We start from the raw sequence: 17993 nt of genomic DNA on the forward strand, positions 1-17993 counted from the left end.
ATCTCTACAAATTGCGGGCGTTCTACATTGAAATGTTTCCCGTCATTGGCATCTGGCACTCATGGAGTAGCAGAGTGAAAGACTTCCTAATCGAGGAGTGTTAGTCTCCGAAGTATTCTCCTAGGAGAACATGGCAACACGCCGCTGTGGGAGCGAGGCGACGGTCGTGGCATCTTCGTGTATACTTTTTGATCTGAAGAAGAGAAGAAGAGAAAGTCAATGAAATTTTCGTCGGCTCGCGTCGTTAAAGTAGTCGAGCCGCAAAATCACAAGGGTATCTGATTGGCCAAGGCGCACATGTGGGGCGCTTACATATCCCCACCTCGAACAGAGGCATTGACTCCCATGGTCCGCTTGAACCTCAAGCTCACTCGCAATGGCTACGTCTCGGATGCCGACAACACTCTTCGATGAGAGAAAGTCCAGGACCCGCACACTGACTTGAACTTTGAAATTGGGTGGATTCCTACGAGTGCATCGATATCGAGGCGATAACGGAAAGGGAAGCAGGCGAGGCCACGGGCACGACCACTCCAGCCATGCCATCCGACGAGTACAAGTCGGCAGGCGGCGGTGCCCTGCGCATCAAGGGCGCCAAGGTCAAGAAGCACAAGAAGAAGAAGGATAAGAGTGCTTTAGAAAAGAATTTGGCCGAACCGAAGAAGGAGGAACCCCAGGAGAAGGACGAAGACGAAGAGGCCGAGCCATCAACAAGCCGCAAGACAGAAGCCGAACGGCGGTTTGAGGAGGCACGCAAAAAGCGGCTGCTAGAGAAGGCGGAAACGTCCAGGCCGGAGCTCCTCAAGTCGCACAAGGAGCGCGTGGAAGAGCTCAACACATACCTTTCGAAACTGTCAGAGCATCATGACATGCCCAAGATCGGTCCGGGCTAAAGACAAGAGCCAAAAACACCAAACACTGCGGAGGGGGGGAACGGCAATGTTGCAGCAACGGAGGGCTAAAGGTACCCGCTCACAGCGCATGTCCCTGCGGAGAGGCCTCATTCAAGGTGCTGGGTCAGCAATTGCAGCATTGCGACGGTACTACCTGTATTGGCCACGACGGTTTTGCAGACGTCCGACGTGCCTGAATAAAGGCCACCAGAACGATGTTCGGAACGTGTGTGCGTAACTCGAGCATCTAAGGTGCAACATGATGTTGTCAAGGCGTTTTCAGGGTCGTTTCTCTGGCTGGAACGCCTCAAATCATACTCGACCTGAGCCATCAATGATGGCCCTATTGGCCTTTCTCACCCCGATATTCCGTTCGGTGGGGGGTGAACACGGCGGAAAGCTTTGGAGAATGACTTGAAGGGTGGTAACACATCCACTATCCACAAGAGGGTCATCGCAAGCTGTTAAATGTCGCAAAATCCACCAGAAGCCCTCTCGAGAAGAGTCGATTACAGTCCAAATGTATGCTATGCATGCCCATCACTTCACAAATTTGCCGCAATTGGAACACCAGACTGTTAAGCAATTACGTGCGAGGCTTTACAGGACGGAATTCCATATGTTATACAAGAGATACCCAAATATTATATTACACTTGAGCCACCTGGTCACCACTCCTTCGCTATAATCCTAAAGAGAGAAGGAGATGAAATACATCACTGCAACTGAAGTCGCAGGAGAAGCTATGACGTCCCCTTCTTGTTGTAGAACTTGGAGGCTACGACTTTGCGATTAGTAGCTAGTTGTTAAAACGGTTGTGCTGTGTCCTGACTCACCGACTATCGCCACATTGAATCCGCCCCGTGCCCAGCCGAAGTTGACCTCGATGGCGGATACGGTGATATTCGTGTTCCATAAGGTACACATGATCTCGACGGTTGAAGGGGGGTTGTAGCAGGAGGAGCTGGCGTTCCAGCTCGGTTCCAGGGTCGGCGACCGCTGGTAGACTGAAGGGAGCTACAGGTCAGCATACAACGTGGGATCGTTTTCTGGCGACGATCATTAGGGGGGCAGGATTTGATACGTACACATGTTGAAAGACCGACACGTCGAAGTCACGTTGCAGAGGGCCGAACAATTGGATGGGTCGTAACTCTGCAGGTTACGCCATCCTAGGTAGTTCGCGTTGGGCACTTTTGGCATCGCCTGGCGTCAGTTCTGAGACTCCATGAGCCCCCAAAAAGGGGGAGGGAGGGCAGCGTCCAACCGAGCACGAGCTTCCGAGACGGTCGTGACCCGATATTCATAAGATTTCCGTGGACTTACTGTGGGCAGCACTCCAGGTGCCAAAGGCGCCAAAGGGGATGTTTCCATTGTTATCGAACACCACATAGCCGGACGGGGTAGGAGCACTGCTCGCGACACCTCCATAGACGCCGTTGTTATGAAGAGCATCTACCGTATCTGGCCTAAGGGAGCGATGGATGTGAGCAATCGTCTCATTCTTTATTCTCTGCCCCCAAGTACCAGGAACAGGATGGTAAGGGGATCTTAAGTATTTACGAGGATGTTGGTCCGAAGCCCGAGATCTGCGGATCACAGGGCGCCGCAAGGGCGGAGTGTGGGGCGGCGAGGATGAGGCCCAACGCGATGAGGAGGGGCACGATACCGACGCTGAGGAAGACGACAGCAGAGCCGTTGCTCTGGCGGAGGAGGCGTGGGAGGACCATCTTGAAGTGAGGGCTCTTCTCGATACGTGCAATGTTGTGCGAGCTGTGACAGCCAGAGCACAAGAGAGGAAGTCCTGGAGGCACTCAGATTTGATGTGGAACATGGTATCTTATACGTCCATTGACAGCCAACACTCTCGGCTTATCTCTATTTTCATCTTGATTCCTTTACACTATATGGACTTCATCAGGGCGGCCACTTGAATCCAATTCTCTGATTGATCAACTCAGTGCATTTCACTAAGCTCATTTCAACTTCAGCTCGCTTTCCCAGGTCGGGGAAAGCTCATAGAATCATGGACGTAATGGCAGCGAATCTGGCATGAATTTGACTCCTGTGTGTAGTACCATTACTGTAGTATGTCAATAGGCTAGGTTGGAGAGATGTCCATAGCAGAGCAGCTAGTGACCAAATCCTAGCACACTACTGTGATAGTCAAGCTCCCCAGAGACGCACTTGGCACTTTGGTCTTAAGGCGAGCTACCAACGGCGCGAGTTGGTACCCAGGCGGAACATCATGTCAACAGGTGAGGAAAGGGAAGGTTGCGCTGAAAGAGGGAAAGGACCTTCACTGAACAGTCAGACCACGAGTCATCTTTCCCGCCGGCCTCACCTGATTTTATGGGATAATCAATGCACAGTGAGTGCTCTGTTTGCCTTCAATGACGCGTTGAGGGTGCAAATGGGAATGGACTGCTGTGCGAGCGAGCTTATTGTCGACCCATGGTGGGTACAGCCATTGAACACTACCTCGGGTGTAGATTCAGAGTCGTCCTCGGGCTCCCAGACACGCCCAGGATTGACAGCAGGTCAGTAGTGGTCTAAACCATGAAGAGGAGCAGGAAAGCAGTGACCTCGTCGTCCCAGATACCGTACCTTACAATGGCCCATCGGATGGATAAGTGCATCATATAGCGAGGGAAGCATGATGACACAAGACAACCAATATGCGTTCAATATTACCACAGATCCAGTACAGTTCCTAAAACAGCTTTACTCTGTATCAATGTGGCGGTCTCCTAGTTTCGAAAGGCCTTAGAAAGACAAGATCACTACCGTACTAGCCTGACAGCGGAGGTACAGACAGCTCCAATTTCGAGATACGTGCGTCTAGCAGAACAACGTTTAGGCATGTTGAGGCGAGGCGAGGCGAGGTATTATGGTGTAAATTCCCGAGACATATGTCACATGTCTGAGCGTCTCGAAGCTATGGCTCTCGTTTTCTCTTTCCTCCTTCTATGCAAATCATGGTCCGCGTGTCCTTTTTTGTTGCCCCGCTTGTTCTATTGCTCAACGCAGAATTTCCCAAAATCAAAAATGAAGGAGTGGTCCGATACTGATGCGCCGTATCCCGCTGTGCCCCGATGACGCTATGCAAATGCTGTGCAAGCTGCTGAAAGACGAAGCTCGCATAAAACAGAAAAAGGAACAGTGGTGCAAACAGAGGCTGCCGATCCCTTGGTCACATCTTGGGTGCTCGGAACAATGTTGCTCTCCCCCTCAGGCGGCCTAGCCTTTCCTCCCATACGGGCTCATATTATCCTAGATTACAACCGCAAGAGGAAAGTGCCGGGAATCAATTCCAAAGACACTACCCCAACACACCACACTCAGAGGGTGAAATTACTGCCAAAATACAAAGAACCACAGTCCTCCGAGAAGTGTGGCTGCACCTGGGAGGAGTGGCCCTACTGCCGGGGCGGAATTGGTCTGCAGGCTTGCAGCCGGTCGAGTCGATGAGGCGTCTGTCGGCTCAGCGTCGACGTAGGAGAAAGAGGTTTGCGTCACGACTGAGATACCCCCATCTGGCATGGTTGATGTGAACGTGGTAACCACCTTCTTCGACGACACATGGGTTGCGCTCTTGCTTGTGGCTGAGGTCACCGTCGGGCTCGCCTTGGATGTGTCCAGAGTAGTGCCTTGTGATGTTGATGAGGCTGCAAAGCAAGTCAGTCAATTCTGTCCAAAGTTCAGAGATGCAAGGAGTTGGCCCCTGTGCCAACATTGTACACAAATAATAGCCCGGATTTCTTCAAGCAAAAGGGAGACATGGCTTAAGCCTCGAGGTTGTCTCCAGGGAGAGCCTACCATGACACCAAGGTGCCATAGGCGAGAATGATCATGTCGACATACCAGATGAGGTGCCAGTCAATGTGCTGGAAACACTGGAAGATTGCCCAGAACTTGGGGTCTCCCCAGCACTGGATGAGGAAGACGAGGAGGAGGAGGCAGGGGTTGCAGACGAAGATGCAGAGGTAGCAGGTAAAGATGAAGAAGAGGCAGACTGACTTGCACCAGTGACAGTCGTGGCTGACGAGTCAACAGAGAGGGTCCTCTGTTCAGAAGAGGAAGAAGAAGACGGCGAAGGCACCGGGGCAGAGGCAATTGAGGCAGACGTAGAGGGAGTATTGACTTGGGACGTACCAGAAGAAGCAGCAGATTCTGAGGGAGTGGGAGTCTGGGTAGCTGTGACGGTCGCGGTGGCTGGGTCTTGCGTTTGCACGCTCGTCTGTACCACGGTCTGAACGGTCGTTTGAACGCTCGCAGACGTCGGCGTGGTTGCTGCGGCGGTTGTCGAACTGGGCGTGGTTTGTACAGTGGTGGTAGCAACTACGGAAGCAGACGAGACCGTCGTCACCGCAGTGGTCACTGCGGCTGAGACGGTCGAGTTGCCGTCCTGGCGTTTCGCATATTGCGAATCTTGCTGGCGGTACCGCTCGGGCACATACTTCTCCAACAGCTCACGCAGAGATCCAGCCGAGTTGGAGGTGAGCAAAGACGACAGCGAGGTGTGCTCAACGTCAACTACAGCGTCCTCGTGACAGCCTGCCCGGCCATGGTGAGCTGAGGCAAAGCCCAGAGCAAGCATGCAGCACACCAACAGTGCCAGCAAGAGTTTCCGTCCAGAATCCATGGTTCGTCGTCGTCGGTGGTCGGTTTCCGGTACAGCTTGGTGATGTCTCTCCCTCAGGTTGTGCTTCTCCTGGATGTCCTTGGGTAGGTCTGCTCCGAAAGCCTCGACATCGTTCGGTGTGGACGCAGCCATGGCGGCTGGGGAGGAGGGGTTGAAGAGGGAGGAGAAGAATGGGGTGGGCACTGCAGACAACACAAACACAGACGCCACCGGGATGTGCAGTTGCAGGCGCCGGGCGGAAGACGAGTGCCGCAGAGGTGGAACCGCCACAGGCGAGGAGAGGTTTGGAGAAAAAAAGCGGACGATCAGCGAGCGGCTTATCTTGGTGTCTCAACCTGCATGTTTGGGGCCGCTGGACATGTGGTTGCAGTCGTGTTGTGTGCGAATGGTGATGTCGATGGGTGGGTTCGTACACCAGTAATAACAACGAGTGTGGCCTGCGTAGGGATATGGGTGCGGGTACAGGATCAGGAACTGGAACAGGAACTGGAGATTCTGCAGGCTTGTGAAGTTCCAAGGTGGACCCAGCTAAGCTCCAGGATGGTGGATAAGCGTTGCGCTGGCACCCAGGTGTGCAGTGCAGTAGCTCGGGGGAGGCGATCAAAGGGAATCGACCGAGGGGTTCCTGGATGGGACGCTGCGGAGGACCTGGACGAGGAGGCCGGGAGAAGGTCCGTGTTGATGAGGAATCTGGCCCTTAAAACACCCAACAGCGGATGGATATCTGGGTCTGGGTCTGGGTCTGGTCCTGGATCCGGATCCGAAAAGGAAGAGCCAGTGTTGAATTTATCGACGACTGGGTCTTTTTGGCGGAGACGAGGCAGATCAGCGCAGTATTGTGGTCGTTGCGATATCTAAGGCAGGCATGTGCTCATTATCCTCGATGGGTAGACAGCTCCAGCTCAAGCTCAAGAATTGCCACCCTATGCTGATTGACTGTGAGTGTGTGGGAGAAGCAGCATGCGAGGGGATGTTGGGTGCATATAAGAAATAGGAAGAGCCCTCATCAACCGAGCCAGCGTCTTGAGCTAGCTGGACAGCTGGGCGCCGGGTTGGGGGCCGACGGCTGAGGTGAATGAATCCGTGAGTCGACTGAGTGAAAGTGGTGAATACGGTACGCTACGGTACTGATTGACTGTGCGTGCGACCGGGCGAGGGTGCAAGAGAGGGACAGAGAGGGAGTGGGTGGAGCAGGAGGAGGCTGATGCAAGCCGTGCTGATCACCCCGAATGGACCGGATGGGAGCTGGTGTCAGGGATTATCATGACAATCCTACCCGAGACAGGGTTGCAAGGTCGACCAGCTGTTGTCTTTTAGCTTGTCCGTCTCGCTACGCAGTTACTATTTAGATGCGGACAGACTAGACTACAGAGAACTACGCAGAAACAGAGACAGCGCTGGTGCTCCCAAGACAAGCCTCCAAGGGACTTATCATATTCTGTGGCAGCCCCATCGTCACCTGTCCCATCATTCCTGGCGTATAGTACAGCATCAATATCTACCTGATCTACCTAGCCGTGCAGTCTATCTGTTGCACACAATCAACAAGCTCCGGCAGAAGCCAGCCACGCCGAGCAGCTTCACAAGGATATTCTTCACCCAGGGAGGCGTTCTGTGTCACACCATGCAGGCAGCCAGGCAGCGCACGATGGGATGCGCAAGCTCAAGCTCATGCAGAAGGCTGCAGAAGGCGACATGCACAGCAAAAACCTTGCTGGACTTGTCGCATCTCTCTAGACTGACCAGACGAACCGAACAGGCCCAACAGGAAGGTCAGAACAGCTCCTCTGCGCCATCCCTGCGGGTCCCTCCTGGGGGGAATCCATGAGCGCGTCTGTGCCATCCCAGCCTCCCACCTGCGCACCTCCATGGCCGCTGTGCCTGTGTGCCTGTGTTCCCTGCTTCTTGCAACCTTCCAAGACAAGGAAGCAGGGGGGAGTCACTCTGGTACAGTGCTGCACTGCAAAAGGGCCGTCAGCTCGTCTTGTTCATGCTTTCGTATCGATCCCGACAAGGTGACGTATTGAGCCACATCTTTCGACTCTCCTGCAGACAGGTGCGTTGTCCATTGCCTCACATCGTATCGTGTTGCATCACACCGCAAAGCCCCACGATGCTGACGAATTGGCCGGTGGGACATTGAGAGATAAGCAGCAGAGTTTGTGTGCACGTTTGGCTAGCAATCGTCGGCCGTTTCAGCGCCACCCAAGATGTGGCTCGTATTCACCAGGCGGATCAACATCGAGCCTTTACCGGATAGGCACTGATTTGGCATGCTCACGCTTCTGCACGGCCTAATGTGGGTTCCGGTTCTGCCATTACCGTCGCGGTAGCATCCAGAGCTAAAACAGCCCGAGCAAATCAAGCCCACCCTGTCGAACCAGTCCGAGACGCACTCCTACCCACCACACAATGGAGATTTCTTCATTCCCTCCACCGTGACATGTGAGATGGACTATGTCCCTCACCTCAGTTGCACCGTGCCTGCGGATCTCTCGACGACCAGACATGCGCATACTGCGCATACAGATCTGGTTATCCCATAGGCACACAAGATCACGGCCACGGCGAGATGAAGGACCAGCGACCCTCCTTCCATCGCCAGCCGATCACCATCTCGTCCCAGTGGTGAAGCTTTCTGGCCGGGGCCACGATTCGTGAGCAGTTTCGGCTCTGTCCGTGGAAGCTCCACTTGGGCGCACCGCGTCGGCGAGTCGGAAACGTCACTGGCTCTGAGCCTCATCGCAAACCCACCCTGGTTCCTGGCTCGTATTTCACCTTGGGCCGGAACTGATGGCCCCTCTTGACCCAGAGCGGTGGGAACATAGCTACATATAGCTAGCTACACAGTACACAGGACCAGCTCTACAAGGTCTGGCACGGATAGTAGACTACACTCACACACCGTTTCTTCGGGGACAGATGTGCGTGCTGTCTTCATGGCCATATGCGGAATGATGATGGATCTACCGATTATGTCAATGGACAAGATTGCATCATGTGCTTGAGAGTCCGTGGCACCATACTCTCTCCAAAACCAGCATAGTAGTCTGCCTATGCATGCGGCAGTCAACTCAGACCCTTAGAAAAGCCAGACGCCGTCGCCTGAGGCTCTGCCCACCATTCTAGCTGCAGGCTGATAATGAATGACGACGGCAGCGAGCTGCGGAGCTCCTATTTTTGGTATCCTGATCTGCAAGAGCAAAAGCCAACACTGCTGCATGGTTGACAGATCTGCCGGGAATAAAGGTGGCATTGCTGGCAGCTGTCTCCGGATCTGTAGAAACAAGTTGAATGCGCTGCTGGTCATTCTTTGATACACGCCGTCATGAGTATTGACCAGCTCCAGTAAGAAAACGTAGTACTAAACATCATGACTAACTCTCACACACCAGCTGTCATAGGGGCCGAAATTTGGATCGAAGTTCCATATTCAGGACCAACTTGTCTTGAATGTTGCGATGAAATCAATTTCCCCCCTTGCAGGCAGAGCTAAAGCTCGGCGTGTTTCGTTTTGCCCAGAGGCTGGGCCTTATCGATAGCAGGCGGAGCGGGATTGATTGTCGCAGGGCTGATGCCGTGGATGGACAGACTGACAGGGTACAGAATACGTACGTAACCTTCCAAGCGCGTGGGCATGGGTTTGTTGAATTCGGCCACTGCGAAGCAGATTACGCGCATGTGAAGACACTCAACCTACTCCACCACAACCCCCCTCGAAATCCTCCCTGGCTGCTCAACAACACAACATACACGCCGAGACACACAACACGGCCACGTTCGCTATCACACTCAGCCAGGTGCCAGAGCTCATCCTCGACCACATCTACCTACGCCTCCCACCCCTCCGTTGTCCGGGTCCCTAGGCGCGAATCGCAGTCCGGCCGAGCTCCATGTTGCCAACGGCCTCCTAGCTTGCGCCCGCAAGTCACGCCATGTCCTCATCCCTCAAACCTCCCAGACCCGAACCCATCACTGTAACCCCAAACGACGACCTAGATGACAAGGAGAACCTCAGGGCTCTCTCGCGATCGCCGCACCCATACCTTCGTCACAAGTGGGAGCTTCTCGAGCCGTCGGACAGCATCATCTCCAGGGCCAGCTCGATCCCAACCCATACCCCTGAAGATGCGCGCGACCAGCTCATACCCTCACCAGCCTTTACAAAAGACTCCACGCCCAACACCGACAGTGGCACCGAGGCCGACGATGAGATCTTCGTGAAAAGACTGCCTGCGCCCAAGGCGCGACTACATAAAGGACTCCGGGGCAGGCCCGAGCCGCCCTCCGGGCTGGCCACTCCTCTCCTGACCCCCTCGATCTTGGATGGAGACCTCGATACAAGCAAGAGTAAGGAAAGGAGAGCGGAGGGTGAGAGGAGATGTCGCGCAGAAAAGGCAAGGCGCCAGAAGGAACTCATCCGGCGAGCGACTGAGGTTCTGATCCTGTCGGGCCTGGGCAGGCTTGTCATCTCCAATCCGGATGTGAGCCCCGTTGTCGCATCGCATCGCAAAGGTTTGTGTGCGCTTGTGAAGCCTCATGGTGTGAAATCTCGCTGACACTTGAACAGAACTGGTACTTTCGGGTGCAATATACGCTGCGCTGCTAGCGCTGTATCCCTTGCGCGCAGCAGTGTGGGCCTACTCACGAGGAGAGCCATTACGGAAGAGGTTACCTCTGAGTGTACCCTCATCCTTCGATCCCGCCTCACTCCTATATCCACCGATTCTGCCGGTACTAGTTTCCCTCCTCACTGCTGCAAATGTGAGGAATGCGATCCTGCCAAATCTTGTGCTCGGCATCGCCTCTTTGCCCAGGGCACTCGTCCCAACCACCACCGCTGCTGAGACCTTCAACCCTCTGCAATGGCTGCTTGCAAGTCTGCCTCTCCTTTCGTCTGAGAGGAATTCAGGATGGTCATCATATCATGACCTTCACCTGACATCGATCCCTCGGGAGGCCTTAATCCTGCTCTATCCTTTACACCAGACACTGTGCCTCATTCTTCATCATTTGACAACTACCAGTCTTCTGCCCGCAGAACTTCAACTCCTCTCGATATCTCTCATCGACATTCTTGTCCTTGCTATCTCGCCACAAGCTGTGATATTACAGACCATTCTGTGGGTGGGCGGACTCGGGGTAATCATTTTGTGTGGCCCAGTTATAAGATGGGGTATAGCACTTGCCAGAGTACCAAAATGGCGCTTCAGACGGGTGGCTCCCTCTAGCAAGAAACCTTCCATTCTCACCTTAATCTCGAGTCTGTTCTCTCTGAAGAGACTCAGACTCGAATCAGGCTCGGAGACGGAAGACTCAGGTGGGGCATCCGGATGTACAACTGACGAGGATGACATCAAAAGAGCTTCCGTAACCCGACGCACGTCGAATTTACACAATGAGAGTGGCCTGGACGGATCGCAAAGTTTGAAAAGGTCGGAGACAATCTCCATGTCACCTGGGAAAGAGTCGCCGGTCGACTCCTCTAAAGTTGCTGATGGGTTTGCCTTTCAGCAGCCGTCCCGGCGGCATACGCTTCCATTTATGGATAAGATCCTGAGCCGGTCCAAGACTCATACCCCGTCAGGTCGGCGAAAGAGGTCCTCATCTTTGACAGTGCGTGCATTTTTCACTTTGACTCAGTCACAAGCCACGACGAGAAAGTGGTTGTATGCTGGATGGCTCTATGTTGGCATCGTCGCAATCATTCTGGGTGCTGTCCGAACGTATGTCCAATACTACTCACTGGACGGCAATGAACCTATTGGCTGGGCATTAGGCTATATTTTTGGAGATCTGCCGTGGTTCAGGTTTCAGGTCGTCCAGGCGAATCTCGAAAGGTGGATATGCCTTCCATCTCGCTCCCACGATGACAATAAGTCATGCTCTCTGGGCTGGGTTCAGCATCTTCGGGATGCCTCGATCGGTGAGGCAAACACCAGGCTGATACTTGCCGCTTACTGGGTCGCTGTCATCTCTATCGGGTTGTTGGTGGTCTTCCGGCTGTCACCGTTCTATGAAGTTGATACTCGCCGCAAGGTCTTCCACTTCATGATGGTAGCGATGTTTCTACCGGCGATTTTCGTTGACCCGGCCTGGTGTGCGCTGGCACTTGCCATCGTCCTCGCCATATTCCTATTGCTCGATCTGTTGCGCGCAAGCCAGCTTCCTCCCCTCTCCAAACCAATCACAAATTTCCTCCATCCTTACACCGATGGCAGGGACCACTGTGGACCAGTGGTTATATCTCATATCTTTCTTCTAATTGGCTGCGCCATCCCGCTGTGGCTCAGCCTCGCGTCCCTTGCTCGAGGGGGGAGTGGCTACCAAAAAGGCTGGGAAGTACCGACTCGAGACCTGAGCATGGTCGCGGGAGTTGTCTGCGTGGGGCTTGGCGACGCGGCGGCCTCGCTCATCGGCAGGCGTTACGGCCATCACAAATGGCTCTGGAAAGGGGGCAAGAGCCTAGAGGGAAGCGTGGCGTTTGCAGTGGCTGTTTTCTTCGGCCTTCTGGCGGCTAATATCTGGCTGAAGATCGGCGGGTGGCCCATGACGTCTCAACCCGAAGCTCAGGGAGCCCCGCAGGGCTTCGACGCGATGCTGACCAGGCTGCTCGAGTGGGACTGGCCGACAGCGGTTCGCGAAACAGGCCTATGTGCCACGACGGCCAGCCTGACAGAGGCGGTTCTCACAGGCGGCAATGACAATGTCGTCGTACCTGTTGTCCTTTGGACCTGCGTGAAGAGCACAGGATTATGAGCAAGTTGATTGAGCAATGTTCCGGTTCACGAATGGCATGGCAGCTCATTGTAAATTCGGCGTTGATTTAGAGCATGACACAACAGGAGAAACAGTAAGGAGAAAAAGACGGGGTTTGATTACTCCTTGTGGCGTGGTCAGCTACACTGTATTCCAACTTAGATACCAAGAGATTTCATTAGCTCGAAGGAGTTGGCAATCGAATCCTATACCCAAATTTTGCTATCAGTGCCTTGTGAAGAGGTGAGAAAACCACTGGCTCCACCTCCCCCTCTCCCCCAATTATTTTAATCGCGTACATAGGCAACGCACCTAGGTCTTGAGACAAATGTGCTAGTAGATTGTGATTTAACCTATACGGCTACCTGTGTACCAGCTGGCAGCCCCACCCCATCAAGGAGTCAAGTCAGCACTATTGGTGACGCTTGAGGCATTCGGTGCAGTAGATGGGTCTGAACCTGCAATTTTACCTCTCAATGGCTCAACAAATCTACCACAGAAGCCATGAAGGGAGTACAGTAGAATATTTGATAAGCCCAGCCCTTCCAACCAGAAACAGTTCATAGTGACGATTTCGACCACCACGCTCGACTGTCCAAGCGAAAGAAGCCATCTCTTGCTAAGGCTACTTCCAACCTATGAATAAGTGGTGACCGAAAGACCAGAGTCATCAACTAGAGAATCTATACCTCAGACCCCATAGTAGGGTTGAAGTGAAAGGGTATAGGTGGCAGAGGATGTCAGGTTTGTCAATTGTGAGGCACAGATGCCGGTGGCGATGACTATGGGAACAGTGCTCTCGAAACAGCTTGTTCACTCCACCCTTTATCATCATTGGTTCCCCATAATGTGCGGAGGTGTTTCATTAGATGTGAGAGTTTTATGTCTTTGTCCCATATGTTTGATGTTTGTTGGCTGGTTTTAGCGGAGGTTGTGGGCGCTGGCTATTATGAGCCAAGCGTGCCCTGCGATTGTGGCGCCTGTATCATAGACTGCATAGACTATCAAGATCTGTGCAGAATCCACTGTCATTTGTCTGATGCTTTATTCCGCAATGCTCTCATGCTATGTACGCGCCATTCATGATTTTCGGCCAAAGACTAGTGTGCACTTTGCTTCCTGGTCCAATTTGCCCACCTCAACATGTGGTCCAGTATCAGATCATGACATCAAGTCCTCTAAAATAGCCTCGAGCTCTTCTTTTCGAAATGGCAAGCTCAGAAGCTCCGTTCCCAACATGTCCTTGCGGCTGGTGATCATTTGATGATCATGGAATCTGGTACAAGAAGTTAGCTTGCTGTCATGACTGTTGGGTCCCTAATCCAGGATTGGATAGGAGTACAAAGGAAGAGGGAATATGGCAACTTACTCCTTCAGCAGCGTCCTGAACGCCATCTCTGAGCTGCAGATAAACTCCTCGACCGCCTTGTTGTACAGCATCCGGTACTCGACGCCGGGGTTCTCTCCGCCCACACCCACGCCCTCATCTTCCAGTGCAACTAGGATCTCACCTACTAAGAGCCTGAACAAGTTCTTCGCGTTGTCGGGCAGCGACTTGAGCACGAACGCCACACCGTCCTTCCCACCAACACGCCTGGCCTTGCGGCCGAGCAGCTCGTGGACCTCATCGACGACTTCAAGTTCGGCAGCGCTGCGGCGCGCAAAGGTCGTGCAATCGTGGAAGACGAAATTGAAGGCCGAGCGCTGCCCACTGTCCCAGAGAAGCGGGAAGTCGGGCGTATCAACCGAGCAGGCGAGGCGGATATGTGAGTGACCTGCGAGCTGCGAGAGGATGGTGTAGAATGAGGACTTGCGCAGAGGTGGCGCATCGGCGGAATTGAGGATCAACGTGAGAGTGGTCTCCGAGGATGTGAGGAGGGATAGGACGTCCTGGAGGAGTGCGACAGGGTTGCCGGAGGTGAGCTTGTAGGAGGGGTCGACTGCGCTGCTGATAGTGGAGAGGACCTCGCGGATGCTGATGGTGCGGACATATCCGTTCAAGATGACTATCTTGTGTGCTTGAGTACTTGAGACTTTGCTGTGTAGGTGTTTGGCGAAGCGATGCAACAGAGGACGCTTAGATCCGTATCCGTAGAGACAGAGGCTGAAGCCCTCAGCCAGTTCGAACTCCCATTGCCCAAAGGACTCCGCATGAAGGTCCTCCAGGAACTTGATATCCGCATCGTGAGGGTCTTTCAGGTCTCTGAGTATTGAGAAGTACTCATCATGGGTGAGCAGGTCCAACGATGCCAAAGTATTGTTGGAAGTCTTGGCTAGTCCGGGCTTGTTCTGAAAGAAGTACATCTCATGCGGCGGCAGATCCCGCGGCGGCGTTGGAGACTTCTTCCTGGCTACAGCCTTCCTCTTCCGACCCCTGACAGATTTGGAAGGCGTTGGGGCAGCGCTTCCGGCTCCGTCCTCAACATCTTCATCTTGGCCGTCCAGGCCATCTTGGCCTTCCTCATCTTGCGCAATCTCGTCCCCGCTAGACTCAAAAATTTCCCGCGCCAGACCCTCGTCGCCAGCTTCATCATCGCTGGTAGCATCATCAACCACACGGTTGATGAGGGCTCGGGCACTTTTCCGACGAGCTGACCTGTCGGCAATTGTGCGACGGCCCGGCGTGTCCACGCCACTTGCTGCATTCACCCTGCGCGGCGTCTCAGGCTTTGTCTTGGACAACGCTGTTCGTGCCGCTCTAGGCGTTGACTTCGTTTCGTCAGCCTCATTCACTTCCGCTGGACCCGCTGGACCCGCTGAAGCTTTGGGCTTGGGTGGACGTCCACGCCGTCTTGGTGTCGTTGATGCAGCCACCACAGACTCTGCAAGTTCGTCTTCCATTGCATCGTCGTCATCCTCGCCTTGCTTCCTCGAGCCACTCTCCTCATTTTGGAACTCATAGACGTCATGTGATGTCACATGACCAGCCTGGCCCGAGATCCTGCGCCGTTTAGAGGGAGTCGACTGGGCTCCATTTTCCGACACTTGGGCCTCCGCCGACACAACTTCTCTCCTACCCTGGGACCGTGTGCTGCGACTCTCCCTGCTGGCGCTGGCGCTGGCGCTTCCTGATGGCTTCCTCGCCATGTTGGGCTATCCAGCTCGTCAAATGGCGAAGTTTATGAAGTTGTGTTGGCGACTCGAGAGTACACCTTTTTCTGAGGCCTTACACTTAAAGTGCAGGAATCGCACTACGCGCCTCTTCCGGCGGCGCGTTAGAGCGCGCGAACCCCAGCAGCCCCTTAGCGCTGGGCGCTTTGACCAGGCCTTATTTCAACGTCGTCCATATATTCCAGCCAATCCTGGGACCTGCCCTCAACAACAAGAAGACTTCTACAGCCTCTCACTTACTTGTTCATATTGCAGGTCACTCACCATGGGGGTGAATCTCAATCTGTCAGCCTCCTTGAATATTTTCAAGCTCCTGTCGAATCCTTCTTTGTGTCTGCCTCATGCAGCCATATCCACCTTTAAGGATCTGCCAATCCCACTGGACTCTGCCTTCAAGCGGAAGGGCGTCGAGGTCAATATAAAGGCAGTTGTGCTTGACAAAGATGACTGCTTCGCACGCCCAGAAACAAATGAGGTCTATGAGCCGTATCAGGTATCATATCCATCTTCATTGAAATGCTATGATGTGAAATTCAGCTGACCCTGCAATAGGAACGATTCGAGGCGTTGAAGGCTGCATACCCAGGGCGACGCATTCTGATCGTGTCCAACACAGCTGGTGCCCTCAGCTATGACACCAAAGCACAGATGGCTTCGGAACTTCAGAAGACCACAGGTGTGACAGTGCTTTCCCACCGTGTCAAGAAACCTGGCTGTGGCTCAGAGATCATGGAGTATTTTCACAAACACCCTGAGACGGGTGTCTCAAGCCCCAGCCAAGTTGCCATTGTCGGAGACAGGCTCTTCACAGACATGATGCTAGCCAACACCATGGGCAGCTATGGTCTCTGGATCAAGGACGGCGTTGTCCCGCTTCAACAGAAAAGCATTGTAAGGGCACTTTCTCAGCATTGCTCAATCTGTGTACTGGCGCTGACTGTTGTCTTAGTTCTCAAGGATGGAGCAGAAGCTTGGCCCATATCTCCTCGCTCGAGGCTACCAACCCCAGAATCCGGAAAACCCATTCGAATGACTTGGGTTGCTCTGGAGATAGCCGCGAGCTGCCCCATTGACTTGCCCTTTGATTCAGTTGGTTGCTGCAACCTCAGCGTGCTCAGCTAGGTTTTGACCATGGGCACTGCATGGTCTTCCAGAACAACAAAGGATCGAGACTCGGTAGGGGCTGGCATCATCAGGCTGCGGTTGGATTCTCAGCATGCTTCGGATGTGGACGCATCCCTTGTGGAATCATCCTTCTCTCCTGGTGTCTTCTCTCGTCTGAAGAGACGCAGACGCAATGACACTCAAAATCCCCCCCTGAGTGGCTGCTGCCTGTCCCTTTCCGACTCTGTGAGCCAGCGTCTGTTGATATGTCAGTACTGTCAACTTGCGACCTGGTACCTGCTTCCCTCGCAACCGGATCGCTTAGTCGTGATATCTGCTGCCATTGTATCTCTAGCTGCAGGAGCTTGACAATGGCCAGCACTGGTGGTCTGGCCTATTGATGTTGGGAAATTTCGAAGAACCCTCGAGGGTAACCCCCGTCTTAGCCTCCACCCAGTGCACTTTCCTGGCCCCACCGGCATTTAGAGAAGCACTCGCCATCAGCATTGACATCGTCGAACTCGCCAGGGCCAATGAATCACCCTGGGCCTATTCAGGCTAGTGGAGCATTGTTTATTCTCGTGGTCGACACAATCTCTCTCGAACCGGCCAATGAGCCACAACTTTGAGTGACTCTTCACAGCAAGTCAGCCATAAAAGCCCAGCTCCTCTTAATACCACAGCTTCCTTCAGACTGCTCTTTCTACAGCATTGCCCTTTGACCTCAACGTCGGCCGCTCTTGGTAACGTTGACCTCTTTGCGAAACGACATCTCACTCAGCCACATCCAGATCCAGTCCCCTCGACAGAGCAAAGAAGCGTCTTCAATCTTGTCTTGAAATACCAAGAACGCAACACGCGACCACAATGGTTGGAAAACGTTGGAATGTCCAGGAGGAGGAGATTTTCTGGCAGACGGTAGCCCGACTTGCTCCTTCCGGCCTTCATCAGGCCAGTAAGGATGTGAAAAAGAATCACAGAGAGGTCCTCAAGTCGTGGGAGCCTCTTGTTCAAATTATGCAGGACCTCTGGCACCAGGAGAGCCCTAACGAGCCTCTTCGTCGCAACTACACCGAAGTCTCCCTTTGTGAGTTGTAAAAACGGGAATTCTTGCATCACGCCGGCCAATTGCTAACCTCTAAGCTTCTAGACGAACACTACTTCCAGAATTTCGTTCAGGGAAAGTTGTCACCTAATGCCGGACCCTTCGTCGAGGAATACAAAAAGTGGCTAGCGGAGGAGGAGGCTAAAGGTGAACAGAATTGTCAGTTGTGATAACAGCAAGGCTGTAACCGAGGATGCAATATGTTGACAAGTTCTCAGCCTCTTCGTCCGAGACGTCTTCTACGGGTGTGAACACTGAGACCTTTGAGAGTGCCGAAGTCTCTGAGCATACCGAGACCACTGAGCATACCGAGACCACTGAGCATACCGAGACCACTGAGCATACCGAGACCACTGAGCATACCGAGACCACTGAG

At 53.6% G+C, this 17993-nt stretch overlaps 7 protein-coding genes across 7 annotated transcripts; 4 read left to right on the forward strand and 3 right to left on the reverse strand.

Annotated features, from left to right (window-relative positions):
- Positions 1–539: 539 nt before the first annotated feature.
- On the forward strand, positions 540–893 carry J7T55_003612 (uncharacterized protein; the record flags this gene model as incomplete). Its single annotated transcript, XM_053143653.1, has 1 exon — positions 540–893. One exon carries the CDS (start codon positions 540–542, stop codon positions 891–893), a length of 354 nt encoding a protein of 117 aa, XP_052993861.1.
- A 743-nt stretch (positions 894–1636) lies between these two features.
- Positions 1637–2623, reverse strand: J7T55_003613 (uncharacterized protein; the record flags this gene model as incomplete). Its single annotated transcript, XM_053143654.1, has 5 exons — positions 1637–1671; positions 1730–1900; positions 1982–2086; positions 2220–2362; positions 2457–2623. The coding sequence occupies 5 exons, from the start codon at positions 2621–2623 to the stop codon at positions 1637–1639; spliced, it is 621 nt and encodes a 206-aa protein (XP_052993862.1).
- Positions 2624–4377: 1754 nt separating this feature from the next.
- J7T55_003614 (uncharacterized protein) lies at positions 4378–5670 on the reverse strand (the record flags this gene model as incomplete). Its single annotated transcript, XM_053143656.1, has 3 exons — positions 4378–4561; positions 4713–4908; positions 5049–5670. 3 exons carry the CDS (start codon positions 5668–5670, stop codon positions 4378–4380), a joined length of 1002 nt encoding a protein of 333 aa, XP_052993863.1.
- A 3803-nt stretch (positions 5671–9473) lies between these two features.
- On the forward strand, positions 9474–12297 carry J7T55_003615 (cytidylyltransferase; the record flags this gene model as incomplete). Its single annotated transcript, XM_053143657.1, has 3 exons — positions 9474–10053; positions 10109–10661; positions 10770–12297. 3 exons carry the CDS (start codon positions 9474–9476, stop codon positions 12295–12297), a joined length of 2661 nt encoding a protein of 886 aa, XP_052993864.1.
- A 1161-nt stretch (positions 12298–13458) lies between these two features.
- Positions 13459–15384, reverse strand: J7T55_003616 (origin recognition complex subunit 2; the record flags this gene model as incomplete). Its single annotated transcript, XM_053143658.1, has 2 exons — positions 13459–13573; positions 13667–15384. The coding sequence occupies 2 exons, from the start codon at positions 15382–15384 to the stop codon at positions 13459–13461; spliced, it is 1833 nt and encodes a 610-aa protein (XP_052993865.1).
- A 289-nt stretch (positions 15385–15673) lies between these two features.
- Positions 15674–16441, forward strand: J7T55_003617 (uncharacterized protein; the record flags this gene model as incomplete). Its single annotated transcript, XM_053143659.1, has 3 exons — positions 15674–15901; positions 15961–16299; positions 16358–16441. The coding sequence occupies 3 exons, from the start codon at positions 15674–15676 to the stop codon at positions 16439–16441; spliced, it is 651 nt and encodes a 216-aa protein (XP_052993866.1).
- Positions 16442–17379: 938 nt separating this feature from the next.
- J7T55_003618 (uncharacterized protein) lies at positions 17380–17993 on the forward strand (the record flags this gene model as incomplete). The annotated part of the gene is made up of 3 exons (XM_053143660.1): positions 17380–17599; positions 17663–17776; positions 17836–17993. Coding segments are annotated over 3 exons (492 nt in total), but the record flags the coding sequence as incomplete, so codon positions are not given.

The sequence above is a fragment of the Diaporthe amygdali genome (genome assembly GCF_026229845.1).
Source record: "Diaporthe amygdali strain CAA958 chromosome Unknown NODE_14_length_1008325_cov_65_372321, whole genome shotgun sequence".
NCBI lineage: Eukaryota > Fungi > Ascomycota > Sordariomycetes > Diaporthales > Diaporthaceae > Diaporthe > Diaporthe amygdali.